This window comes from Panthera uncia, assembly GCF_023721935.1.
Source record: "Panthera uncia isolate 11264 chromosome B3 unlocalized genomic scaffold, Puncia_PCG_1.0 HiC_scaffold_1, whole genome shotgun sequence".
Lineage (NCBI taxonomy): Eukaryota > Metazoa > Chordata > Mammalia > Carnivora > Felidae > Panthera > Panthera uncia.
This window is the reverse complement of record NW_026057582.1, coordinates 134,494,454-134,518,575: the sequence shown is the minus strand read 5'-3', so window position 1 is coordinate 134,518,575 and position 24,122 is coordinate 134,494,454. Positions and strand designations below refer to the sequence as shown.

At 39.6% G+C, this 24,122-nt stretch overlaps 1 protein-coding gene across 4 annotated transcripts in view; it reads right to left on the bottom strand.

Annotated features, from left to right (window-relative positions):
- AGBL1 (AGBL carboxypeptidase 1) overlaps nucleotides 1-24,122 on the bottom strand; it is a 318,376-nt gene that overhangs the window by 168,708 nt on the left and 125,546 nt on the right. For all 4 annotated transcript variants that reach the window (XM_049611919.1, XM_049611918.1, XM_049611920.1 and 1 more), the window contains exon 5: nucleotides 15,471-15,647. In XM_049611919.1, coding sequence (XP_049467876.1) covers nucleotides 15,471-15,647 — 177 coding nt within the window. The remainder of the gene's footprint in view (nucleotides 1-15,470; nucleotides 15,648-24,122) is intronic.

Here is a 24,122-nt window from a genome sequence, read left to right as displayed (position 1 = left end):
GGGGGGGGGGGGCGGGTAGAGAGAAAGGGAGAAGGAGAGTCCCAAGCAGGTTCCTTGCTGCCAACACAGAGGCCAACGTATTACTCCATCTCATGAACCATGAGACCATGACCTGAGCCGAAATCAATAGTCAGATGTTTAACTGACTGAGCCACCCGGGTGCCTCGTAGTTGAGGAAACCAAGATGCAAAGAGGGGCCTTGGGAAAGAAAACATCTGTAGTAAGGCATGATTCTCAAGAACGGTGGTTCTGATCCATATGGGGACAACTGGCAATGTCTGGATATATTTTCGTTATCATGACTAGGGAGGTGTTACTGGCATCTGATGGTGGCCAGGGACTTCAAACACTCTACAACACAAGGGACAGCCCCCATAATCAAGAATTACTCAGCCCCAAAATGATAGTAGTACCAAGTTTGAGAAAGTCTGAGCTAGAGAAATCATCCTTGCTTTAGTAATCATTTTAATGCCTCATGCCAGTGTATATTTATCATCATTGCATATGAACCTGGTAATCCAAATTAAACTCGTATCCTGAATCCTTAAAGTCTTTTGAGTTCCATTTTCCAGAAGAAAACTTTCCTTGGTAATCTCTTTAATGTTTTGCAACTGAAATTACCAAGGTCTTATCTCTGCACCAATGCTGACCCAGTGAGGAAATATCTCTACCACGGAGATTTGGGAGAGAGGAAGGTTTTAGTTCTAGGTTATATTACGGGGTTGATTGTGAACAGCTGTACTCAACCCATTCATGGGTAACTGAGGAGTACCTTAAGGAATGTGAGGACACAAACATTGATTTGTTATGATAATTGGCAGTGATTTTCAGTGGTAAATGAGATTTCAAATGAATGATACAATGATGATCCAATTTGGAAGTCAACCTGATGGTTGTTTCAATGGTTCCTTTTAGGATACCATTTCACAAAAGCTAAAAACTAAATTGACAAAAAAACCCATGAATTCCTTTCTATGACAATATATGAAATAAGAAAACTTATATGAAACATTGGCACTAGATCTTCCCATTAACTGATCTGGGGGAAAAATTAGTAAGAAGGAATAATCAAAATCAAGAGATGCCAGAATTTGAGAAATACATTTAAAATAAAAGTAGCCATTCTATTTGTATCTTGTCTTCCTTTGTATGCTGAGTGGTTCTCTCATTTAGTAAGTGTGCTATGTATATGGTTAAACTAATAAGCCCAAGTGGAAATTCAACTTCTCAACATTATGAGAAAGGGGTCAAGGCCAAGTCCAAACTCAGTTGGGGTGAATGATATCTTGCAAGATCAACTTCCATGTTTTCAGAAGCACTTTAACCTAAAATTCCCCTTTGGAACTCTAACGTATTAGTTGAAAATATTGGTGGTGAGTGGGGAAAAATTATACATAAACAACTTCCACCCATAGTTTTCATAAAACAGACAAAAGTTTGGAAGCAACCTAAATGTCTAACAATTTTAAGTAAATTGCAGTGTGATAAATGCAATATTGGGGGAAAACTGTTCAAAGTGTAGAGTCTTCAGAGAAAGATGGAAAACCCTTAAGCTGTAAAGTTAACTAAAAATGAATAATATAAAAAAAGGAATAATCTACAAATATAGGTACTGATTGATGACAATTCTAGAAAAGATGTACATATGGCCAAAGTCTAGAAAGCAACATCAAAATGACAAAAACAATGGTAGATATAGGTATACTCCTGGGCCTTACTGTTTTTATTTTTTTCTCTTGATTTTACTGTATTATGGTTAGAAAAATATATATGTTTATAACATATTATGTATATTATATGTGTATACAAATGGCCAAGTTTGTATAGTAAAGTTTGACCCAGAACCCCTTTCTTCAGTCAAGACAGCATTAGGAAGTTGATAGCAATAAGGACATCTATAATAAGCATTTTGGAGTGTACAAATGAAATAAGCTTGAGAATTTAAATTAGTCTGCAAGCTAGATAAGGTCAGTTGTGTTGAAGTAATGAGTGTGTGTTAGAAAGTCCCTCATAAGGGTAACGTAGCAACTTCACATTCTCCTCCATTAATGTTCTGATTACAGAATCAAGAATTTCACAGAGGGAACTGGCCATAGAGTGTATCTACTAAGCCAAACTCTAAGTGTTTCGTGTCTTCAGTAACACCCAAAGAAGTGGTGAGTTTCCCTGTGTTTCACTTCCTGATACATATGATCACCCTTTCTCTCTCACACATGCCCACAAGATGATTTCCCTTACATTTCTTATCTTGAATCCAGTCCTGAAATCTGGAAGTCACCTGAGTTTTTCCCCACTTCTCCATCCCCCACCACACCATTCAGCTCTTTACCAGACCCAGTGAGTTCCAACCTTCTGAATCCCTCTTGAAGGTGTTTGTCTCTCTCATTTGCTTCCAAATGCCTCTGCCCTCCTTCCAAACATGGCCTCCCTGTCTCTAGTCCCTTTCAGCACACAACTGTTAAAAAACAGATAAGACCCCATCACATCTCTCCTTTAATCATATGGATGGACACCTAGTATCTTTGAAAATAAACTTCATCCTCCTTAGGATGGCTCAAAAGGCACTTTTTACCCGAACATTGCATACTTTTAGCACAGTTCTCGAAAATCGAGTCCTGTTGCTGATGGAACACATTTTTTTTTCAGTGCAATTACACAGAGTTGGAGAAGACAGAATATCAGCTTTCTCATTCTAAGCAATTATGATAATTTTAATGTAGTCCAACATCACATTCACATTTGTAACGTACTTCACATTTTAATCATATTACATTACCAGTAAGTAAAACCTCTAAATATTTTTTTATAAACCGTCTTCTACTTGAGCAATGTTTTGTTTTAACCAAAAGTAGGAATTCCCAATTACCCATATGAAGTCTTTCTTTTGATACTTTCCAGGATTCCATTTTGCTAATATCGTTTTAGACACAAATTTGGCCATGTAACACAATGGCTGCTTGCCCGAGCTCTGTGACGCCCGAAATTTTCATCGTGAGGCAACCTGCTATAACATAGGATTTTGTGTGTTCCGATTCTAATTAGAATGGTTTAAATTCAAATCCCACTGCTGACAAGTTGTCAAGCATTAAGGAATAACATTTAAGGGGTGGCACCTGGCTGGCTCAGTCAGTGAAACACTAGACTCTTGATCTCAGGGTTGGGAGTTTGAGCCCTGTGTTGGGTGTACAGATTATTTAAAAATAAAAAAACTCAAAAAAAAAAAGAAAGAAAGGTCCCTTAAATTTTCTCCATTTCAGCTTTCACATCAGTAGACTGAGTGTAACAATATATAAGCGATGATGACAATGAAGATGAGGATTAGCTGGTATTTGGTGTGAGATGCTCTCTCCAATGCTTTGCATACAAGCATATGCTGAGGGAGGTAAACTCATTATCCCCATTTTTCTGACGACTACACTGTTAAAAAGACTAAATAATTTTCCCTAAATATTGGCTATAAATGATGGAGCTAGTGGACAGAAGTGCTAAAGACCAGGTGAGTGCAATTATCTTGTGCCTTCTGTCTGAGGCATCCATTGTTCAAACAGACAACTGTGTATTTCACTGACCCTTGAGTGATGGGAGTTAAGGTCACCACGAACAGGCAATGGCATCTTTGTTCACCATGAACAGGCAATGGGATCTTTGTACATGTATCTTCGTGCACTTCTGGACTTACATTTCTAGAAGTGGGAATTTTAGGATGAAGGGTTATGAATATTTTAGTTGCATACTGTCAATTTGTTGCTCTAACTTCATATTTTAAAAAATAAAAAAGACTTTTTTTGGTAATTGTATAGGACAGATCTTAGGCACCTCCTCAGATTCCCTTGGTGATGCCAACTCCTGGACCCCCAGGGGTGAGCCTTGCCTTGGGTGCCACCAATTCTGCTGGGCTCCTCACATTTCCACATACTGGGGTTGACCAGTTGGCATCCTTGGGAGGACTTCCTTCATTGCTGCTATTCTAGAACCAGGTCCACCAGCCTTCCATCCTGAGTTTCTGGCCCCATCTACCATTTCTGGACTTAGATGAATGGCTACAAAAAGGTCCCAATGGTGCCACCTGGACATATGGATTCACTTCTCTGGAGACACATTTTGACTAATGGGAACCAGGAAGGGGGGCATGCATAGCTGGCAGATAAGTCCTTCTTCCATCTCAACACCTCATCCTGGAAATGGCTCTGCACATAGCCTTATCCAGACACATGTCACATAGCTGAGCAAGCCCACCCAACTGCTTTGACCAGCCCAATAATCAGCCACACTTCTCACTGTTTTCTGTGCCATCCCAGGCTCACTTTTTTTTTTTTAATCTTTCACTTCCATTTCCCCTCACACTTGATCTGTGGTGGTTTTCTGGCTCACCTGAGATAATAGTTTATGAAAGTGTTTCATGAGTTATAAACCACTAGGCAAAGGGTATTTTCCTACTATGATTTTCGTTGTCTTCAGGAATACTTGGGGGGTAGAGCCAGACATTCAATTCATAAAATAATCAAGATTACCATTATTTAACTTTCATTACTCAGAACCAGTTGAAGGAGGATTTGGAAACATTTCTGATCTTTCAATTCTGTGTCTGCCTTCAGGGAGGTGTGGTTCACTATAAGCTCCATAGAAACACCTGCAGTAGGTTCCTGTGTGTTCCTAGGGAGGGAATGCAGGAAGAAGGGATAGGAGAACACACTTGCATGCTCCAGTGTACTCAAATTCAGCATAATATGCATCCCCAATGTGGAATTACAGGGTGCAATTTAAAAATATGAAATGAAGGGCACCTGGGTGGCACAGTCAGCTAAGCATTTGACTCTTGATTTCAGCTCAGGTCATGATCTCATAGTTCATAAGTCCAAGGCTCATCATCAGGCTCTGTGCTGACAGTGTGGAGCCTGCTTGGGATTCTCTGTCTCCCTCCCTCTTTACCCATGCCCTGCCCCCCAACCTGCGTTTCTATCTCTCTCTCAAAATAAATAAATTAACTTAAAAAAAAACTTTAAGGAAAAAATAAGAACTATGAAATGAGCCAGAAGTAGCATGAAAGCAAATGAGGATGAAAGAAAAAAGAACTCCCTGACCTTAGCCGACTTTCAAACAAGTGTCTTTTCCTTTGTCAGGTGAATTACCTTTTCCAATTTCACACAAAAAAAGTAATTTGTGGATAATTCATATTCAACTCAACCAACAGTTAGCAAAGCCCTAAATTATCTCCTTCTGTGTTCTATTATAACACCCAGTTGTTTTCATACTACTCTCTGCTGTTATTGCTGACTTAATTAACTGCCTTTCTGGCTGGACTATAAACCCTGAGAGAGTAGGAAGCTGTCAATTCCACTCTGTCATATTCTTGGCACCTAACATATTGTCTGGATTTTTTTTAATGTTTACTGAATGATGAATGAAAGAATGAATGAATGAAGATGAATTGACCATGTGCCTGGTCTTTGCTAAGTGTTTTTAGATTTCTGTAAACATCCCCAGTCACAAACTTCAGTGTGAAACAGAGTAGATGCCTAACAAATATATGTTAACTAATCAATGAAGAAAGGAGGTATAAATGTATATAAAAATATCTAATGCCTACCTCCTAATACCATGGTTCAAAATATTCTAAAATGTTCTTTTCTCATTTACATTCAGGGAATACAGGCTTATAAAGATAATTACTGCTTAGTTTTTAAAAAGAGAAATCTTGGAGGCCACTCCTTTGGAGGGAACACCTGGTAGAGAATTTAAAAATTGGCTGGAGGAAAGGATCACCTTTCACAGTCATGGTCTGTGGTCCACTCTAGTTCACAGAGAATATATCCTGCGGATTACTCTCAAGAGTGGGACACTGCTTTCTCAGCTCCTGCGTTAGAAGAAGCTACTCCAAGGAACTCGGTCACGTAGAAAAAACCAAAGAAATGTATCTCAGGTTTGGTCTGTCCTTTTCCCCTATGATACAAGCTACATAAAACCCCGGATTAAATTAATCCTTCCTTTGGTTTTATATCCTTTCCTTTAGGGTATTTGGTTGATTGCACTTACATTGATCACATGGGAGAGTGAGATTTACAGAGATAAACCATCTTTTCTTCTTCTTGGTCCTTTGAAGCCACATATTTTTAAAGGATCAGAGGTCATTTGAGGCTCACTGGATGATCCCAAGGGCCAGATTCTATCCTTACTTTTGAAACAATGAACCATTTTCTACAATGGGCATTTAAAATTCACAGCTCCCAAGGCATTAGTAATCCCAGGAAAGACCCCTGCTGGCAACCTTATTAGCATCTCTGCCTCTTGATTTTTATTTAATTCCTTTTAATATTCTATCATAATGCTGACATACATTATGGAATTGAGGGCTAGAGGATGAGGACAATATTTCACTACATCATTAAGCCCACAGTGAGTTAATAAATGGCTCAGACTGTGTTTTGAGATCATACACAATGAGGCTTAAAAAAAAAAAAAAAAGAACACCAAGGCAACACTTGTTGAATCACAGTTAATAAGAACAAAAAGGGCATAGACGTGAATGGTTCAAATAGTGGCTAATACTAAAATGATAGATTAGAGCTGTGTTTCACATTTGTATTTACAAAGGAATGAAGTGGCATTCTGATGGCCAAACGGACTTTTGGAAAGTTGTCCTTCTCTTTTCAAAGCCCTAGAGTGGAGAAGGTGAGAGCATATGGGGGGGGGGGGGGTGGCTAGGGGGACAAGAAGAGACTCATCTAGCATTAAAATGTTGGCACAGATCACAGTATGTCTCATATTGAGGGCCACCTTCAATTTTTAAATCCCATTCATAAACAGCAGCTCATTCCAGTTCACAAAAATTTGGGGAACAATGTCCTTGCCCCAGTAGAAAAGAGAGAACTCCCCAATTTCCCTTTGGTGAGCCGTAATCCTTTCTCACCTCCCTGTTGACCAAGGCTGCTCTGAATCAGTGCTTCTCAGACTTTCCTAGGGACACAGGTCACCTGAGGATCTTGTTAAAACGTAGATCCTGCTGCAGTCAGTGGGGCCTGAGACTCTCTTTGTTTCTAACAAACCCTCAGTCTGAACGACCACCTGTGAGAAGCATCATCCTGAAAAGATTAGTGTCCTAATCTTTTAGTCATCACACAAGATTTAGATGGAAGTAACTCCAATCTACACTTAATGAGATACATCATGGTTCTTGTGCTAAGTGATAAGCAGGCAGAAGGAGTCAGCGAGTGACAGACTCCTGGATGATTTTCACAAAGTAAAGTCAAACGCTTCTAGAGCTGATCTAAGAGCAGAGACCAAGGGGCGCCTGGGTGACTGAGACAGTTAAGTGTCTGACTTCAGCTCAGGGCATGATCTCACAGTTCATGAGTTCAAGCTCTGCATGCCCTGCATTGGGCTCTCTGCTGTCAGCACAGAGCCTGCTTTGGATCCTCTGCCCCACCCCCTTTCCCTGCTTGCCCTCTCTCTCTCAAAAATAAATAAACATTAAACTTTTTTTTTTTTTAAGAGAGCAGAAACCAAGAAGCTGTAAAGGGCTTCTAGACATCTTGGATTCAGTAAACTAAGTCATGAGCTCTTAATTATTTGGGGGTCATCCACTCTTTTAACAATGTCTTAAAAACTATAGATTTTCTCCCCAGAAAAATGTATACATAGACAAAAAAACACTTTTGTATGTAATTATATTTGTTCCTATACTCTTTTGTTCTATAGCCAATTTAAGAAATTTTGACCTGGGGCATCCCCAGGAGCTAGAAAAACAAACAGAAACATTTTAAACTCTCATTGGGATATGGACAGTTTTTCCATACAACTCTTGTGAGAGAACTAGGCCAATCACCTAAAAGCACAAATGAAACACACACACACACACACACACACACACAAGGGTAGGGAAGGCAGAGAATTTAAGACTTTATGACAAAAGCCATGGAAGATCACCTATAGCCCAAAGGAGACCAGAAGCGAGCAAACAAAAACAGAAACTGCAAAAACTAGTAACCTGCCCCATTTCTCAGTCACTGGCCTCTGGGTCACCAGAATTTGAATCTTCAGGGGCACTTAATAAAATGCAGATCTCTGGGCCATACCCCAGGTCACATGGATATGTGGTGCAAACATCTGCATCATATAAGATCCCTAGATAATTCCTATGCTCATTAAAGTTTGAGAAATCCTATTCCTCAGATTACATTAGTGAAATTAACAGGATCCCCCCCCTGCCCAATTCAGAGCTTAAAAAGAGTGATATTCTAATTTGAGGCTGCCCATACGATAAGGAAATGGGTTCCAAGAGAATAGTGATCCAAAATATATTCCCGAGTTGTGCTCATAATTGGAATAGACTTTTAAATTCAAGTATGTTTCCTGTCCCGACCTCTACTCCTTGCTCTTTCTTTCCCTTCCCCTAGACTCGGGCTCACAAATTCCCCTTCTCTTTTCTAGGACCTTGCATGCAAATTGGCTATAATATGGGCTAGATTGTGTAGGAAGTTTGATAGAATAAAAGGCAGAGGAAATGTCAAGGTAATACACACAGAAGTTTCTTTGATGTAACTAAATCTATAAATATTGCTATATGGATATCGTTTTTATAAAACCCAAAATCTATGGCTATTTTGACGTTTCTTTCTAGGCTTTGACCAAGTGCACATCTTTTCTAGAATTGTAATCAATCAGTACCCATATTTGTGGCAACCCTGGCTGCCTATTAAAGTTAGTAAAAATCACAGAGACCTGATGTCTAACCTCAATGGTTGTACTTAAGAAAGTATGAATAAGACAATTATGGCTGAGGGTTGGAGTCTAAGTATCAGTACTTAAGATGAAAAAGAAAACCACCATTAAAAATTCTTACACACAATCAATAAGAATACAAACAATAAAAGGTATTGAGTGTTTAGTATGAAAATAGTGATACACATTTTACAGGCAGTAGCTCATTCAGTCTTTACAACATTCCTATAACTAGGAACTGTGAAGAACATCACCGTTACAACCAAAAGTCATAGAAAACAGGTCACTGTCTCGAGGTCATGGCTGCTAAATGCAGAGCTCTCCTTGGAACTCTGGTACAAGTGCCCACACTACACAATAAACTACACCTCCCACATGAAGCTGTCATTCAAAACTGCTGGTATGGACATCCGTACAACTGTGTACATATGTGTGATACACACACATGCGTGGCAGAGAGAGAATATATGTGTAGACCCTGGTAGAGAGGTGATTCTGTGGCTTAGGACACTTGGGGGGAAAAGAGATGTCCTCAAATAAAGACTCAATGAGTTGTTGAGAGCAATCATTCCCTAATGGGAAAAATGCAAAAAGGAGAGGAGCCTTCAGGAAGTGAAGTGAGTATGGAAAGCAACATAGGAGGTTGACTAATACAAACTTAAGTTGATGTTTTACTAAAGATGAGCTGTGCTCTTCCCATTTTCCCTGCCTGATAGACAGCTACCAATACCTAGGTATTGTATTCCTCCAATTCCTCTTTGTTTACTCTGGAAAGATAAAAAAACAAAACAGCTCAGGATAAGATGGGGGATGCGAAGGGTAGAACAGATCTCCTGACATTAGCTAATTGGTGCTAAAAGCAAAATACTTTCTCCCTAGAAAATTGGATCTACTCAGAAGGTGCCATAGAAGGTTTTTGGGGGTTTCAGAATTAAGCGAGAGCGCCCTGATCTAGATGATCCAGAAGCTCCTTAGATACCCAGCGAAGGCAACCCTTTTCAAGCATGATTTTGGCAGAGACCATGTCCAATTTTCATTTCTAATTACATTTTCCTATTATACATGAGAAACTTGTTGCTGCAGATCTATTTGGTGACAGCCAAAAGCAGAAGGTAGTTCTCCTGTTTCCAAAGCCCAGGGATACTTTGACCGATAACGTCCTATGAAGCAAAAGGCATGAGGGTAAAAGCAAAGATTCCAGTGCCAGACCTGTCTGCGTTCAAACCCTGATTCTAAAACATACTAGCTATGTGTGTGACATTGACCAAGTTACTTAGCCTCTCTAAGTGTCTCCATTTGGATAACAAGGACGATGATGGTAATGATAATAAAACCAACTTTGCAGTATTTTGTCACATGGTAGCAAAGATGGAGTAATTTAATATATGAAAAAGCCTTGACAAAGAGTAAGTACCATTAATGTGTTTATTACCATTATCACTGCTTTACGGTACTATATATTATAATCCTCAAGCAGCGCTAATCAGCATTCATCATACACGGAATGTCCTTCAAATTTGGATTCCAAGATGTTCCAAGAAAATCTGAAACTTCTTATTTTCTTGTTCAGGAGGTACAGTGAAAACAAGACTGACTAGAATTTGTTTGAAGCTTCACAGCATAGAAATAAGAAGACAGAAATAAAAACTTCTTTCTGGTTCTTGGATCTGTATATTCTGTACCTCCTTGCCTGACCCAGTGTACCAGGTTGAATGGCATCCCCCCCAAATTCATTTCCTTCTCAGAACCTCAGAATGTGACCGGATTTGGAACTAGGGTTGTTGCAGGTGTAATTAGTTAAGATGAGGTCATACTAGAGTATGCTGGACCCTACATCCAATATGACTGGTGTCCTTAAAAGAAGAAACCAATAATGTATAAGTTGTTGAATCACTATATTGTACACCTGATACTAATATAACATTGTGTGTCAACTATACTTCAATAAGAAATAAAAAAAATAATAGGTAATTTAAGTGAGGGAAAGATAACACAGAGACAGAGGCATACAAGCAGAGAAGGCCAGACAAAGATAAAGGTAGAGAGTGGAGTGATATTTCTACGAGCCAGCAAAAAACGGAAGCTACAAGAAAGGCATGGGACAGAGTCTCCTCCGGAGCTTTAGAGAGAACATAGTATCGTCGGCACCTTGATTTCAGGCTTCTAGTCTCCAACGCTGTGCAAGAATAAATTTATGGTTTTAAGCCACCAAATGTATGGAGATTCGGGATGGCAGCCACAGGAAACTAATACACCCAGCATCCCTTCTGGACCACAATGGAGGTACAGCAGCGGTGCAAGAGTCCCTGCACTGAGCTGCGGTCTCCCAATCCGTGTGGGGTTACGTCCTGAAACAGCTAACGATGCAGAGTGTGAACTGGAGGACACTGGGAGCCCTGCAAGCCAAGTGAGATGACTTAATTTTTCATATGAAGTTCATCCCTCTCAAGCCATCTTCAATAGCCAAGCACTTAGTTGCAATGTTTTTGTTTCGTGATCTCAGGGTTTTTGTTTGTTTGTTTGTTTGTTTGTTTGAAATACAGTAGTAAGTTGTTTTGCAGAAGGACTTTTGGGGAGCACTCACCAGCACAACACCTGTGAGTGGCAAAAAAAGCAGAAGTGGTCAGAGTGGGAAGCTGAATCACAGTGCAATTGTGACAGAGGCCCCGGCCAATCCTACAGAGAGTTCTGGAGCTGAAATGGCCCTTTGGAGTGTTCCCAACTGGGGCTACGAGGCCAGGCCTTTGTACCCACACTCAGAACAGCTATTGGATGCAGGCTGCTCACACTAAGAAGCCAAAGCTTTGATCAAGGCTACTTCTATCAGCTGCAGACAATTTCTGGTGATGAACACAGCTGTGAGCAGCCAGGAAAATGAGTACCTTGGTCCGAAAGGGGATCTGGCAGGTGCATTGCAGCATCCCCCCTGTATACTGGTGGAAGTCCTTCCATTGAATCATCTTTTTTTATTAGAATGTGGCCATGTGAGAGTGCACCTGGATTAGAATCTTCTTACTCTGAGAAAGAATCCATTAGGTGCTCTCAAATCATGTGTATAGTGACAGATTCGAGAGGACTCAACATTGCATTCTTACACATTTCTCTCTCTCACCCACACATTTTCCATTACTATCCATTTCAATGACTCTAAAAATCTCCATTTCTGGGGCGCCTGGGTGGCTCCATTGGTTAAGCATCCAACTCTTGATTTTGGCTCAGGTCATGGTCTCACAGTTCTTGGGATCAAGGCCTGCATTGGGCTTTGTGTTGACAGCATGGAGCCTGCTTGGAATTCTCTCTGTTCATCTCACTCTTTCTCTCTCTCTCAATTAATGAATAAACTTTAAAAAATTAAAAAATTAAAATCTTCATTTGAAAGTGGCTTCTAGTCACACGTGACCATGGCAATTCCTTCTCTTTTTCTAGTGATCTATGGACAGAGAGGATAATCATCTGACTCTACATGGAAATCGCCATCCATTTGTTCACTTATTTTTCCATTCATTTGCCAATCATCACACATATTCAACATGTACTCTATGCTAAACAAAGGATTGAGCATTACACAAATGAATTAGGTTGTACAAGGCCTTACCTGGCATGATAAGGAGCTGGACTTGCTCTGAACACAATGAAGGATTATGGGCAACACTGTGACTTGAATAGGTTTGGGTTACTGGAAAATCTTTCTGTTGGTGGCATAGCAAATGGATTGCTGTAGTGTGAAGTGAGGGGATTTAAATATCAGTTGAGTTACTCTTCAGACCTCAGGTGCTCACTCTGTCCTTCCTCTGACAAAGACCCGTTTTGCCCACAAGTCAGCAGCATTGCCGAAGGGCATGTGGACAGCCTGCTTGGGTGGCAGTGCTCACACTGTCCTAAGTTACAAGCAGCCAATGGGGCCCAGGCACATGTCTTTGAATGTGCAAACACACCATGTATGTGACCCCAGGCTGCAAATGCTAGGTGTGAAATACACAGCTATCCACACAGACTGGACACCTCTAAAACATGAGCCCCGAGAGTATGCCTGATTCCATTTTGGCTTTTCCCCTCCATAGCCTCAATAGTTTTGGACCAGTCCCTAACAGATAAAGTAAATCACTCAGTCGGTGAGACTCAGAGATTATAGATCTAAATGTATAACCTAGCAGTAGAGACTATATTCCAAAGACACAAAAGCAAGAGAATTCTTTTTTTTTTTAAATTAACCAACTATAGATTGGAAAATAGAAGAGAAAATATCATATTAGTAATAATTATTTGAAGGTAATAGCTTATGTTCTTTAATGCCATTCCAACATAAATGTCATTGTAAGAAATGATATTTCATTTCCATACTAACAAATCAGGTACTTAGTGTGCTGGGGGAGAAATGATTGGAACTACTTTAAAGCTGCATTAACCAGAGAAACTGCAAAAATATTGATATTCTTATGAAGGAAGGAAGGAATGCCCCTCATGGGTGTATTTAAGTACCCTCCATCTTTTGGATAAATGGTAATGCTAAACAAAAAATGGAAAGATGACCTTAAAATAATAACCTCAGGACTCAACTGGGACTGAGCTTCTCAATGTACAAAAATCATTTGCAATATGTTCAGGATGGAAATTTCTACACTGCTTTATAGCTCATGGACTGCATTATATACCTCAAACAAAAATCACCAAAACTCCCAATTCTGGGCTGGCTTCCTTCCCTTGGGGTGTTCCCCCTACCCCTTTGTAAAATTATTCATCATCCTCTTACTCACTGTCTGCAATTTTGCTCAGTTATTCAACAGCATTTGTAAGGACAGAAAAACAAAGGGAAGGAGAAAACCAATCCATTCGGAGAGGTGTTTCATATAGAGGATGGGATTGTTAAAGCAAAACCAGGTCTGGCACCATTAGGGCTTCCTCTAGCCAATTCCTTCTCCATCCTTTCTTACAAAGATCTCATGCAAAGGTCACGTGGACAGTTTCACAGAGGAAATGCTGAGCTGGTATGTGAAAGCCACCCCATTGGGCAAGCCTCTGTCATTCCGTGTCATTTGTAACAGCCCATGTGTTTGTTACACGGAAGATGGAGTGTTGGTAGGGGCCTGAATGTCTGAGTCATCTAGTTCTCAAACAGCAACTCCAGAGGTTTGAGTTTCTAGTTGATTTATCATGAATGGCACTGATACTTATCTGACTGGAAGCTGTTAGCCTGAATTGCTACGTGGAGAAACAAAGTCAATGAAAGTCACCACTCCAATAGATCTGTGAAGGATGCATGGAGTCCTCCTTTAAATAAGTGTCTCGCCCCTATCCATCAAAGGGCACACAACTAGAAGGATACAAGTCTATATCCTTAAGTCCTTAGAGTCAATAATACTCCAGGCTTATTTTTCCCAATCATACAGGTTTTGAATGCCAAGGGACTGAACATATTCCTGATGATACAACCTTCAAATGCATTCCTGTCTACATTCTCTTTTGGCTTTTACAAAAACTCTTGTGCAGTAGGGAGGAAAGGAATCCTTATGAATATTAACACTCGATATATGAAACATACACAGGTTCGTAGAGGTATGTAGCTTGCAACACTGCTGATAAGTGGAAAAGTGAGGTCTTGTGATGCCTAATCCCATGCCCCTCCAATGATCTCACTCTTCTTATTCTACATCGACATTAATTTGGGTAAACTGGATTAATTCAATCTAATAATTTATTAATTCAATAACTGAACAATTTATTTTGAGCAACTGTTTGGACTGATTGGCTATTTAACAGAATTAATAGGTTAGAATGGGTGGTTCAGTAGCCCTGTGTCAAAAAAGAAAAAAGTCTTTGGCCAGGTGAGAAGTTAGTTAATATTCATCACCTGTCACTCCCTGTCTTCCCTGAGAGCTACCAGATTTCCACAAGCACAGGACCATGCAGGTGCCAAGTGTTTCCTGGCTGTTCCAGGATAATATCAAAGCCAATGTAATGAGCTTTAATGTTGGTAAGGTCCAGGTATCCTTGGGATTGAATAGAAGACTGTCAGCTTGTCTAACAAATTTAAAAGAATCTACTACCATGGCATTGTCACAATGTCCCTTATTTATGCTCCTCTAGTGGGGACAGGGAAGAGCAGCTAAAGCAGGCTGACTTAGTAGCTATCCAGCTGCTCATGCAGTTAACAGAGCTGTAGAAAAAAAAATGTGATTTATACGAGCCTTTCCCTTGACACTGGAGCATGAGTCCCAGATCCACTCATGTTGGGGAGATACATGTCATGAACACACTTCTGTGTGCTCTGGTGATAGCAGGGCAACAGAGAGCTGCTGATTTAGATAATCACATAAGATAGAGGCACGCAATACACGGATGTAAAGGGCTATATCTATGCACCAACCTACACCCTTTATGATGCAAGGGGAACCAGTCGAGTTGTGCAAAAGGTAACAAGAGATCCCCATGCATATAACAGCTCCAGGCCGAGGTTCCATAAAAGCTGGGGGTGCATGTCTGAGGGAGGCTCCCTGCCACTTGCTGGCCAGGGCACATGATTGAGAAACCAAACCAACAGGCACGTACAAATTGCTTCCAGGATAAACACAGATTGTGCTGCCAGTGAATGCAATCATTGATTAGTTCTGCAAGATCAGGTAGCGAGGCCAGACTACCTGGAGACTTCTTGCACGTTCAGGAGAGAAAGAAGAACTGAGAGGTCTTTAATAGTGCCCCCATTACAGTACATAGCTGCTGGACAGAAAGTATGCATATGCCGGAGCCTCACATACCTGATAGGGCCCCTGGTTGCAGCCACAGAAGCTGCTCTCCATTGTGTAGCTTCTGGACACCCCCATCTCTCTCCACACCACCACCCGGGCTGTGGAGGCTCGGGATTTCTCCACGAGGAAACTGCAGCTGCTCATCGTGAATGCTGGAGCTAGCTTATCAAGGATTTTGGGAAGAGTCTACAACAAAAAAAATAAAATCATGATGAATTAGGGATATGCATCATAAAAAATAATGTCCCAACATTTATTAAGCATATCAATATATCAAACACTTAATATATGCTCCTGCAATCTTCTATCAACCCTAAGGAATGGGTATCAAGGGTTTGTTGTTTTGTGCTCTCAAATGAGGAATCTGAGACTTAGAAAAGTAAGAAAGAAATAGCATAAGTCCAACTACAAAGTGGTTGGAATGGGATCCAAATGTCAATCCGGCCTACTCGAAAGACCATGATCTCCCAGTTCCATGTCTCTCCATCACTGTGGACCGATGTTGTACATGTATACATTCAGCCTCACACATCGCTGTGTTGAGCTCCATGGAAAGACACAGATTTCATACGGACTGAAATTTAGAGAGTGACTCCACCCAGTCTCATGGTTTTCTAGCTCCAAGAGTCAAACTAAGGACTTCTGACTTATCCCAGATATCCAAATCATTGATGATCGCTGAAGGTCACATATAAAGTTTCCTAAAATAGTACGACTGCCAAAATGAACTTGCTAGTCCCATCTTGTAAATCTCATAAATCTGAGGCTGGACCAGTTATAAAACTAAATCCATCCTCTCTGAGTTCTTATATACCACTGTTTCCTAGGGTGGAAAAGCTTTAGGTGAGACAACTTAATCTATGGTTAGAAAGCATCTGTATGTAGATCCTTGCCACTCTCTGATTGACAGAAAGGGGGCTTCTAGTCACCAGACCTCCCCGCTTCGAGGACGATGACTCAAGAATTCATAGCACACCAGGTCCTTGGGTTAGCAGAAATCCTGAGCCTAGATAGTCCCAAACTTTTGTGCCATTAACAAGAAGGGTTCTTTACTTCACTGCTGACAGAATACTAGCACATAGTACAAAATTATGCATATTAGATAACAAACAGTGAAACTTCAGGCTTTGGACAAATTGCAAGGAGAAGGAAGTGTTCTTTCCTCAGAATGAGAATACAAATTAAGAGTACTTTTAAAGAAATGCAATTTTGTTAATTTCTAGAACACTGAGCAAATCTCTTAATAACCTGGGTTCTTACTGTCCCCATGCTTAACATAACTTAATCACATTAATATAAAGATTAATACAAGTATTAATTATATTATAAATTACCTATGATATATGTATATGTTAACATAATTATTCATATAATTTAGTATGATCGTTAAGTTCCCAACATAGCCTGCAGACCTACAGCATCATTTGGACAAGGGAAATGAGCTGTTATGTCCTCACTTGAGTTTCTATAATTGTCCCCTAATTGATTTCATCTACCCACTTTTGTCCCTCTCTCCCAGTGATTCCTTCACCCCATTTTTCTCCTTCAAAGTGTCATCGTAATCACCGTAAAATTAATTTTCATGTAATTAGCTGTTTATTTTCTATCTCCTCTGCAGCTCAGAAGTTCCATAAGGGCAGGTCTGTGTCTTGTTCACAGGAAAATCTCTGCACACCAAGCTGGGTGGCTCGTAGGGGGCACTCCATAATTATTTGCTGAAATAAATAGAATCTGCTAGTCCAGACCCTTAGGAGACTGCTTAAATATATCTCACACACACATGCGCGCACGTACACACACACACACACACACACACACACACACACTATATATATATATATATATAGATAGATAGATAGATATACACACACACACACACACACTATATTTATACATACATACACTATATATATATTATTTATATGCTATGTAAACTATTTTGTTTTATGTATTACATAAAATATTTATGACATATACATAGCAACTAAAATGATTGAAAATACTTGAAAATGGTCTCAGTTTATCAATATTTTACCTTGCTATAAAAAGTTTAATTGGACATTATTTAAACGATCTCTTTTTTCTTACTTAAGTGAACCCGGTTTTCTTAGCTCATATAGCCCATACCCAAATGCCCACATGTTCCACTTAATGGCGTGTATCTCAGAAAGCTTTACAAGCTATGATCCCTTTGTTGGAGCCTGGAGAATAAGGGGTTTACAAGATGCAGTTGGAGCATGTCTGTTACATATCCACAGCAAGAGTTTAGCCATTAAATAATGGACTCCAAAACTACTACAGCATTGGTAATAAAGTCCTGAACCCATTTCCCTTTTGATCTCACACAAATAGATCTATGTCAGAGAAATGAAGATAATTATAGCGTTAGTATTTGGAGATTGTCTTGTTTTGTTTTCTAAATGAATTAAGATATAGATAAACACTGCATGTGAATGGAGCCAGTGGACCCTTATTGTGATGCTCCAAGGGATCTCCCAGCTCCAATGGAAAAAGACTTGGGACCTTCAACTCTTTTTCTCCCACTTGCTCTGTGCCCTTAAACTTAATCTCGGTTTCCAAAAGTTGAAAATTATAATAGTTTGTTTTGGTTTGGCTCCCTCCCTCTCTAACTTTTTTTTCTTTATTTTTTCCTTTTTTTCCCCTTTTTCTCCCTTCCCCTTCCCCATGGTCTTCTGTTAAGTTTCTCAGGATCCACCTAAGAGTGAAAACATATGGTTTCTGTCTTTCTCTGTATGACTTATTTCACTTAGCATACATAACACTAGAGACTCTTAAAAACTGAGAACAATCTGAGGGTTGATGGGGGTGGGAGGGAGAGGAGGGGGGTGATGGGTATTGAGGAAGGCACCTGTTGGGATGAGCACTGGGTGTTGTATGGAAACCAATTTGACAAAAAATTTCATATTTAAAAAAAAAAGAAAATTATAATAGCTGCCTTTTCACTCAACACTTGCTATGTATTTTACATGCATTAGTTCAATTAATCATCATGAGTCTTTGACATAAATTCTGTTATTATCTCATAACATAGAGGCTGGATGAGTAACTTTTCAATGGTCACACAGCTAGTAAGGACAAATCCAGAATGTCAACTCAGATATCCTAATTCAGATCACATGAGCTTAGTGTAACCACTGTAGGACAGAACTTCTTCAGTAGGTATTATAATTCCATAGGCACGTAAAGAAATACAAGAAACAGGGGCGCCTGGGTGGCGCAGTCGGTTAAGCGTCCGACTTCAGCCAGGTCACGATCTCGCGGTCCGTGAGTTCGAGCCCCGCGTCGGGCTCTGGGCTGATGGCTCGGAGCCTGGAGCCTGTTTCAGATTCTGTGTCTCCCTCTCTCTCTGCCCCTCCCCCGTTCATGCTCTGTCTCTCTCTGTCGCAAAAATAAATAAAAAACGTTGAAAAAAAAATTAAAAAAAAAAAAAGAAATACAAGGAACGAATGACATAATATACATACACAACATGGTTCAGGAGCTGGCATTTAGCATGGTCTCAACATAAACCTAGCAGGGACTTAAAGACTAGACAAGAAACAGCCCCGAGAATGAGTATTCTGCATCCCCGTAGACACTGAATCCCATTTGTCTTAGAGCAGCTGGGTCTAGAGCACCTCAGCCGATGGGGGAAGAGGTGGTCCTGAATCATTAATTCTGGTTTGGGGGAACATTGTAAAAGCTTGAGCTGCATTTCAATTCATCTGCTTTCTGCTGACTCTTCCAAGTCCTGCCTGGTTTCCTAAATTCACAGAAGATAGAACTTTCAAAGATATGCTGACTATGAACCCACTAGACAGTTCTTAGCTCCCAGCTCATTTCCAGGGAGAAGCCCTCTGTGGGGTGCCGGTTCCCCATGATCACCTCTACAGAACTCAGACGTCTTCTCTTTTCTCTGACTTAAGCATGTGGCAAGGGCATAGCTGGGACAAGGAGTCAAAAGTATGAATTCTGGATTCACACTACACGATTTGACATGGAGAAGGTCCTTTAAGTCCGCTAACCCTCATTTTTGTCATCACAGAAGGGGGAGGGGTAAGAACAGCTTCTACCTTGAGTGAAGCAGTAAAGTCAAGAGAAGCCTCAGTAACCATGCAGTGTTGTTACTATGCTCTTCAGAGGTTTAGAGGAAAGGAAGGGTCACTCTGCTCCAATATTCAAACTTCCATGATTGGAAAAAAAAAACAAAACCAGCTTTTAAAACCTCTCTTTACCTTGTATATTTCCCTTCTCTTAACTTAGATAATCCCCGCCTACCAAGTGTCCAACAAGGACTTACTCCCTCTTCATTCTGCAGAGTAGTTTGACTCAGGTTTTTGTTTCTGTCTCATAGAACACATGCTTTAGAAGATCACTAAGGTCAGAATCTGAGGTGTGGTCTGGTGCTGAGTCACCTGGGTCCTAATCCCAGCTCTTGCTAACTATATGACCTTTAGACATTTTACCGCATTTCTGCAACCTCCTTCCTCATATATGAAATGGGATGCTATTAAAAGTACCTATTCATTTCACAAACATTGGTTAAGCATATCCTATTGCCGTGCACCATTCTAGAAGATGCAGTAGTTGGGAAGATTAAATGAATGAACGTATACAGGGTGCTTTGAACAGTGCCTGGCACATGCTCATTACTATAGAAGTAGTATCCACAGTTGTTATCTTTGCCACTCCTCAAAACTGGAAATTTATGAGGAAGACCAAGGCCAGGAAATGTCACTAACAAGAGACACTTCCCAGGCAGGACTGCCAAAGAACTGATTCCATCCACCTCTCCTCAGTTCACTGTGATCCACAATAGGCAGTTAAAATTCTTTAAGGCTCAAGTTTTAATTGTCACAGAATTCATGTCATTCTATTTCTTCATACTTCTTTTTTATTTTAAGTTTATTTATTTTGAGACAGGGAAAGAGAAAGAGAGAGAGAACATAAGGAGGGGAGGGGCAGAGACAGAAGGACAGAGAGAACCCCAAGCAGGCTCCACACTGACAGCACAGAGCCCGATGCTGGGCTCGAACTCATGGACCATGAAATCGTGACCTGAGCTGAAGTCAGACACTCAAGCAACTAAGCCACCCAGGTGCCCCAATAAATTTTTACTTTTAATAACACACGTTATTGATATCAGCTTTATTGAAGTAAGTGAACAGTTTGATGATTTTTAGGAAATGTATATAGTTTTAATTGCTTATTTATTTTTGAGAGAGAGAGAGAAAGACAGAGCATGAACTGGGGAAGGGCAGAGAGAGAGACACACACACAGAATTGGAGGCAGGCTCCAGGCTCCAAGGTGTCAGCACAGAACCCCATGCGGGGCTCAAACTCACCAACTGTGAGATCATGACCTGAGCCGAAGTCAGACGCTTAATCAACTGAGCCACCCAGGCACCCCTAGGAAATGCATATATTTTGCAGTCCTCACCACAGTCCAGCTTGGGAACATTTTCATCACCATACAAACATGTCTTTCATGCTCACTTCCAGTCAGTCCTTCCCTAGGCAACCCCTGATCTGCTTTTTAACACTATAATTTTTGCCTTTTTCAGAAATTTCATACAAATTAAACCATACATCTTGTGTTAGTTTCTGACTTCTTTTTTAAGTGTATGTTGTTGCATGCATCAGTAGTTTGTCCCTTTTCATTGGTGGATAAGTTTCCATTGTATGAACATACTCTGTCTGAAGATTCCATGTTCTGTGTATCCATTCACAAGTTGGCGGACATGTTTGCATTGTTACCAGTTTGGGGATATTGTGTAATGGTACTTCTATGAGAAGTCCATAGTCCACATACTATGAGAAGTATGTCCATTTTTGTGGACAAGTGTTTTCACTTCTCTTGGGTGGATACAGAGGAATGGCGTTGCTAGGCTGTGCATTAAAGGTGTGTTTCACTTTGAAGAAACTGTCAAAGTGTTTTCCAAATTGGCCACACCATTTTACACTTCCACCAATAATAAATGAGGATTCCAGTTTCTAAAACACCTTTCCCCAACACTTGATATTTTGTCTTTTTTATTATAACCATTCTAGTGATTGTGTGGTGTTATCCCATTATCGTTTTAATTTACAATTACCTGATGAATGATAATATTGTTAATATTAACCATGCATACATTGTTTTTGTTGACATATTCAAGAATAATTTTTGGGGTTTTTTATGTGTGTGTTTATTTTCTTATTATTGACTTGTAAAAAATTGCACATTCTGGATATATGTCTGTTATCAGTTACTTGATTGGCAAATATTTTTCCCAGTGTATGGTTGGTCTTCCACTTACTTATAAGGGGACTTTTAAAGAGTAAAATTCTTTAAGTTTGACAAAGCTCAATTTATCAACTTTTTGTTTTACAGTTTGTGTTGTGTGGAGTTCTATGGAAGATAGCTTTGACTAATCAAAGCAGACAAAATACAAAGATTTTCTAGTAGGTTGCATTCTGTAAGTTTTATTGTTTTGTCCTTACATTTAGGTGTATGATCTATTTTAAGTTACATTTTGTGTATGGTGTTAAGTAAATATCTAAATTCATATTTTGCCTTGTGGCTACCCAATTGTTTCAGCACTGTTTGATAGACAGTCTGTCCTTCCTCCCTGCTGTACTGAAGTGCTTTGGCATCTTTGCAGGAAATCAATTGCTACAAATGTGTGAGTATTTCTATGTGTATTTATTTTCCCTCTATTCTGTTCTACTGATCTATAGGTCTATCCTGATGCCAACAAAAGACGTTCATGATGACTGTAGCTTTTTAGTTTTGAAATTTAAAGTCTTCAAATCATGTAGAGTAAATCCTGTAACTTTTTTCTTCTCTTTTAAAGTTTCTTTGGCTATTCATACTCTTGTGTATTTCCACATAAGTCATAAGATTATCTTCTCAATATCAACAAAAAAGCCTCCTAAGATTTTGATAAGAAATGTACTGACTCTATAGAAAAATTTGGGGAGAGTGGCCATCTGATGATCATTGAGTTTTCCAATCCATGAACGTGGTACACTTCTCCATTTGTTCAGGTCACCTCTAATTCCTCTAAACAATGTTTTGTGGTTTTCAGTGTACACATAATGCACTTTTTATTTAATTTCTTTCTGTTTTTAAACTTTTAAAGTTTATTTATTTATTTTTGAGAGATGGCAGAGAAAGTAAGGTAGGGGTAGTGAGAGAGGGAGAGAGAGAACACCAAGCAGGCTCCACACTGTCAGCACAGAGTCTGACTCAGGGCTCGAACTCATGAACAGTGAGATCATGATGTGAACCAAAATCAAGAGTCAGACACCTAACTGACTGAGCTACCCAGGCGCCCCTGTTTAATTTACTTCTAATTGACTTAATCTTTTAGAAACTTTTGCAAATGGATTTTTTCCTTAATTTCATCTCTGGATTACTCATTGCTAGTATATAGAAATAGGATGAATTTTATCATTGATCATGCATTTTGCTACCTTGCTAAACTTGCATATTAACTCCAGTACTTTATTTTGTAAAATTCTTAGAATATTCTACCTATGATACTATACTTTGAGTAAAAACAGTTCCTCTTTTTTCCCAATATACTTCTCTTTATGGCAGAACTAAAAGGCAACCAACAGAATGGGAGAAGATATTTGCAAATGACATATCAGATAAAGGGTTAGTATTCCAAATCTATAAAGAACTTATCAAACTCAACACCCAAAAATCAAATAATCCAATGAAGAAATGGGCAAAGGACATGAATAGATACTTCTCCAAAGAAGACATCCAGATGGTCAACTGACACGTGAAAAAATGCTCAACATCACTCATCATCAGGGAAATACAAATCAAAACCACAATGAGATACCCCCTGACACCTGTCAGAATGGCTAACATTAACAACTCAGGCAACAACAGTTGTTGATAAAGACGTGGAGAAAGAGGATCTCTTTTGCATTGTTGGTAGGAACACAAGCTGGTGCAGTCACTCTAGAAAATAGTATGGAGGTTCCTCAAAAAACTAAAAATAGAACTACCCTACGACCCACCAATTGCACTACTAGGTATTTATCCAAGGGATACAGGAGTGCTGTTTGGAAGGGACACATGCACCCCAATGTTTATAGTAGCACTATCAACAATAGCCAAAGTGTGGAAAGAGCCCAAATGTCCATTGATGGATGAATGGATAAAGAAGATGTGGTATATATATACAATGGAGTGTGACTTGGCAATCAAAAAGAATGAAATATTGCCATTTGCAACTACGTGGATGGAACTGGAGGGTATTATGCTAAGTGACATTAGTCAGAGAAAGACAAAAATCATATGACTTCATTCATATGAGGACTTAAAGAGACAAAACAGATGAACGTAAGGGAAAGGAAGCAAAAATAATATAAAAACAGGGAGTGAGACAAAGCATAAGAGACTCATAAATATGGAGAACAAACTGAGGGCTATGGGAGGGGTTATTGGAGGGGGGATGGGCTAAATGGGCAAGGGGTATTAAGGAATATACTCCTGAAATCATTGTTGCACTATACACTAATTTGGCTGTAAATTTAAAAACTAAAATTAATATATATATATTAAAAAAATATATATGTGTATACACACACACACACACACACACACACACTTCTCTTTACTATTCTTGTCTTATTGTACTAGTTAGAATACATAGTAAA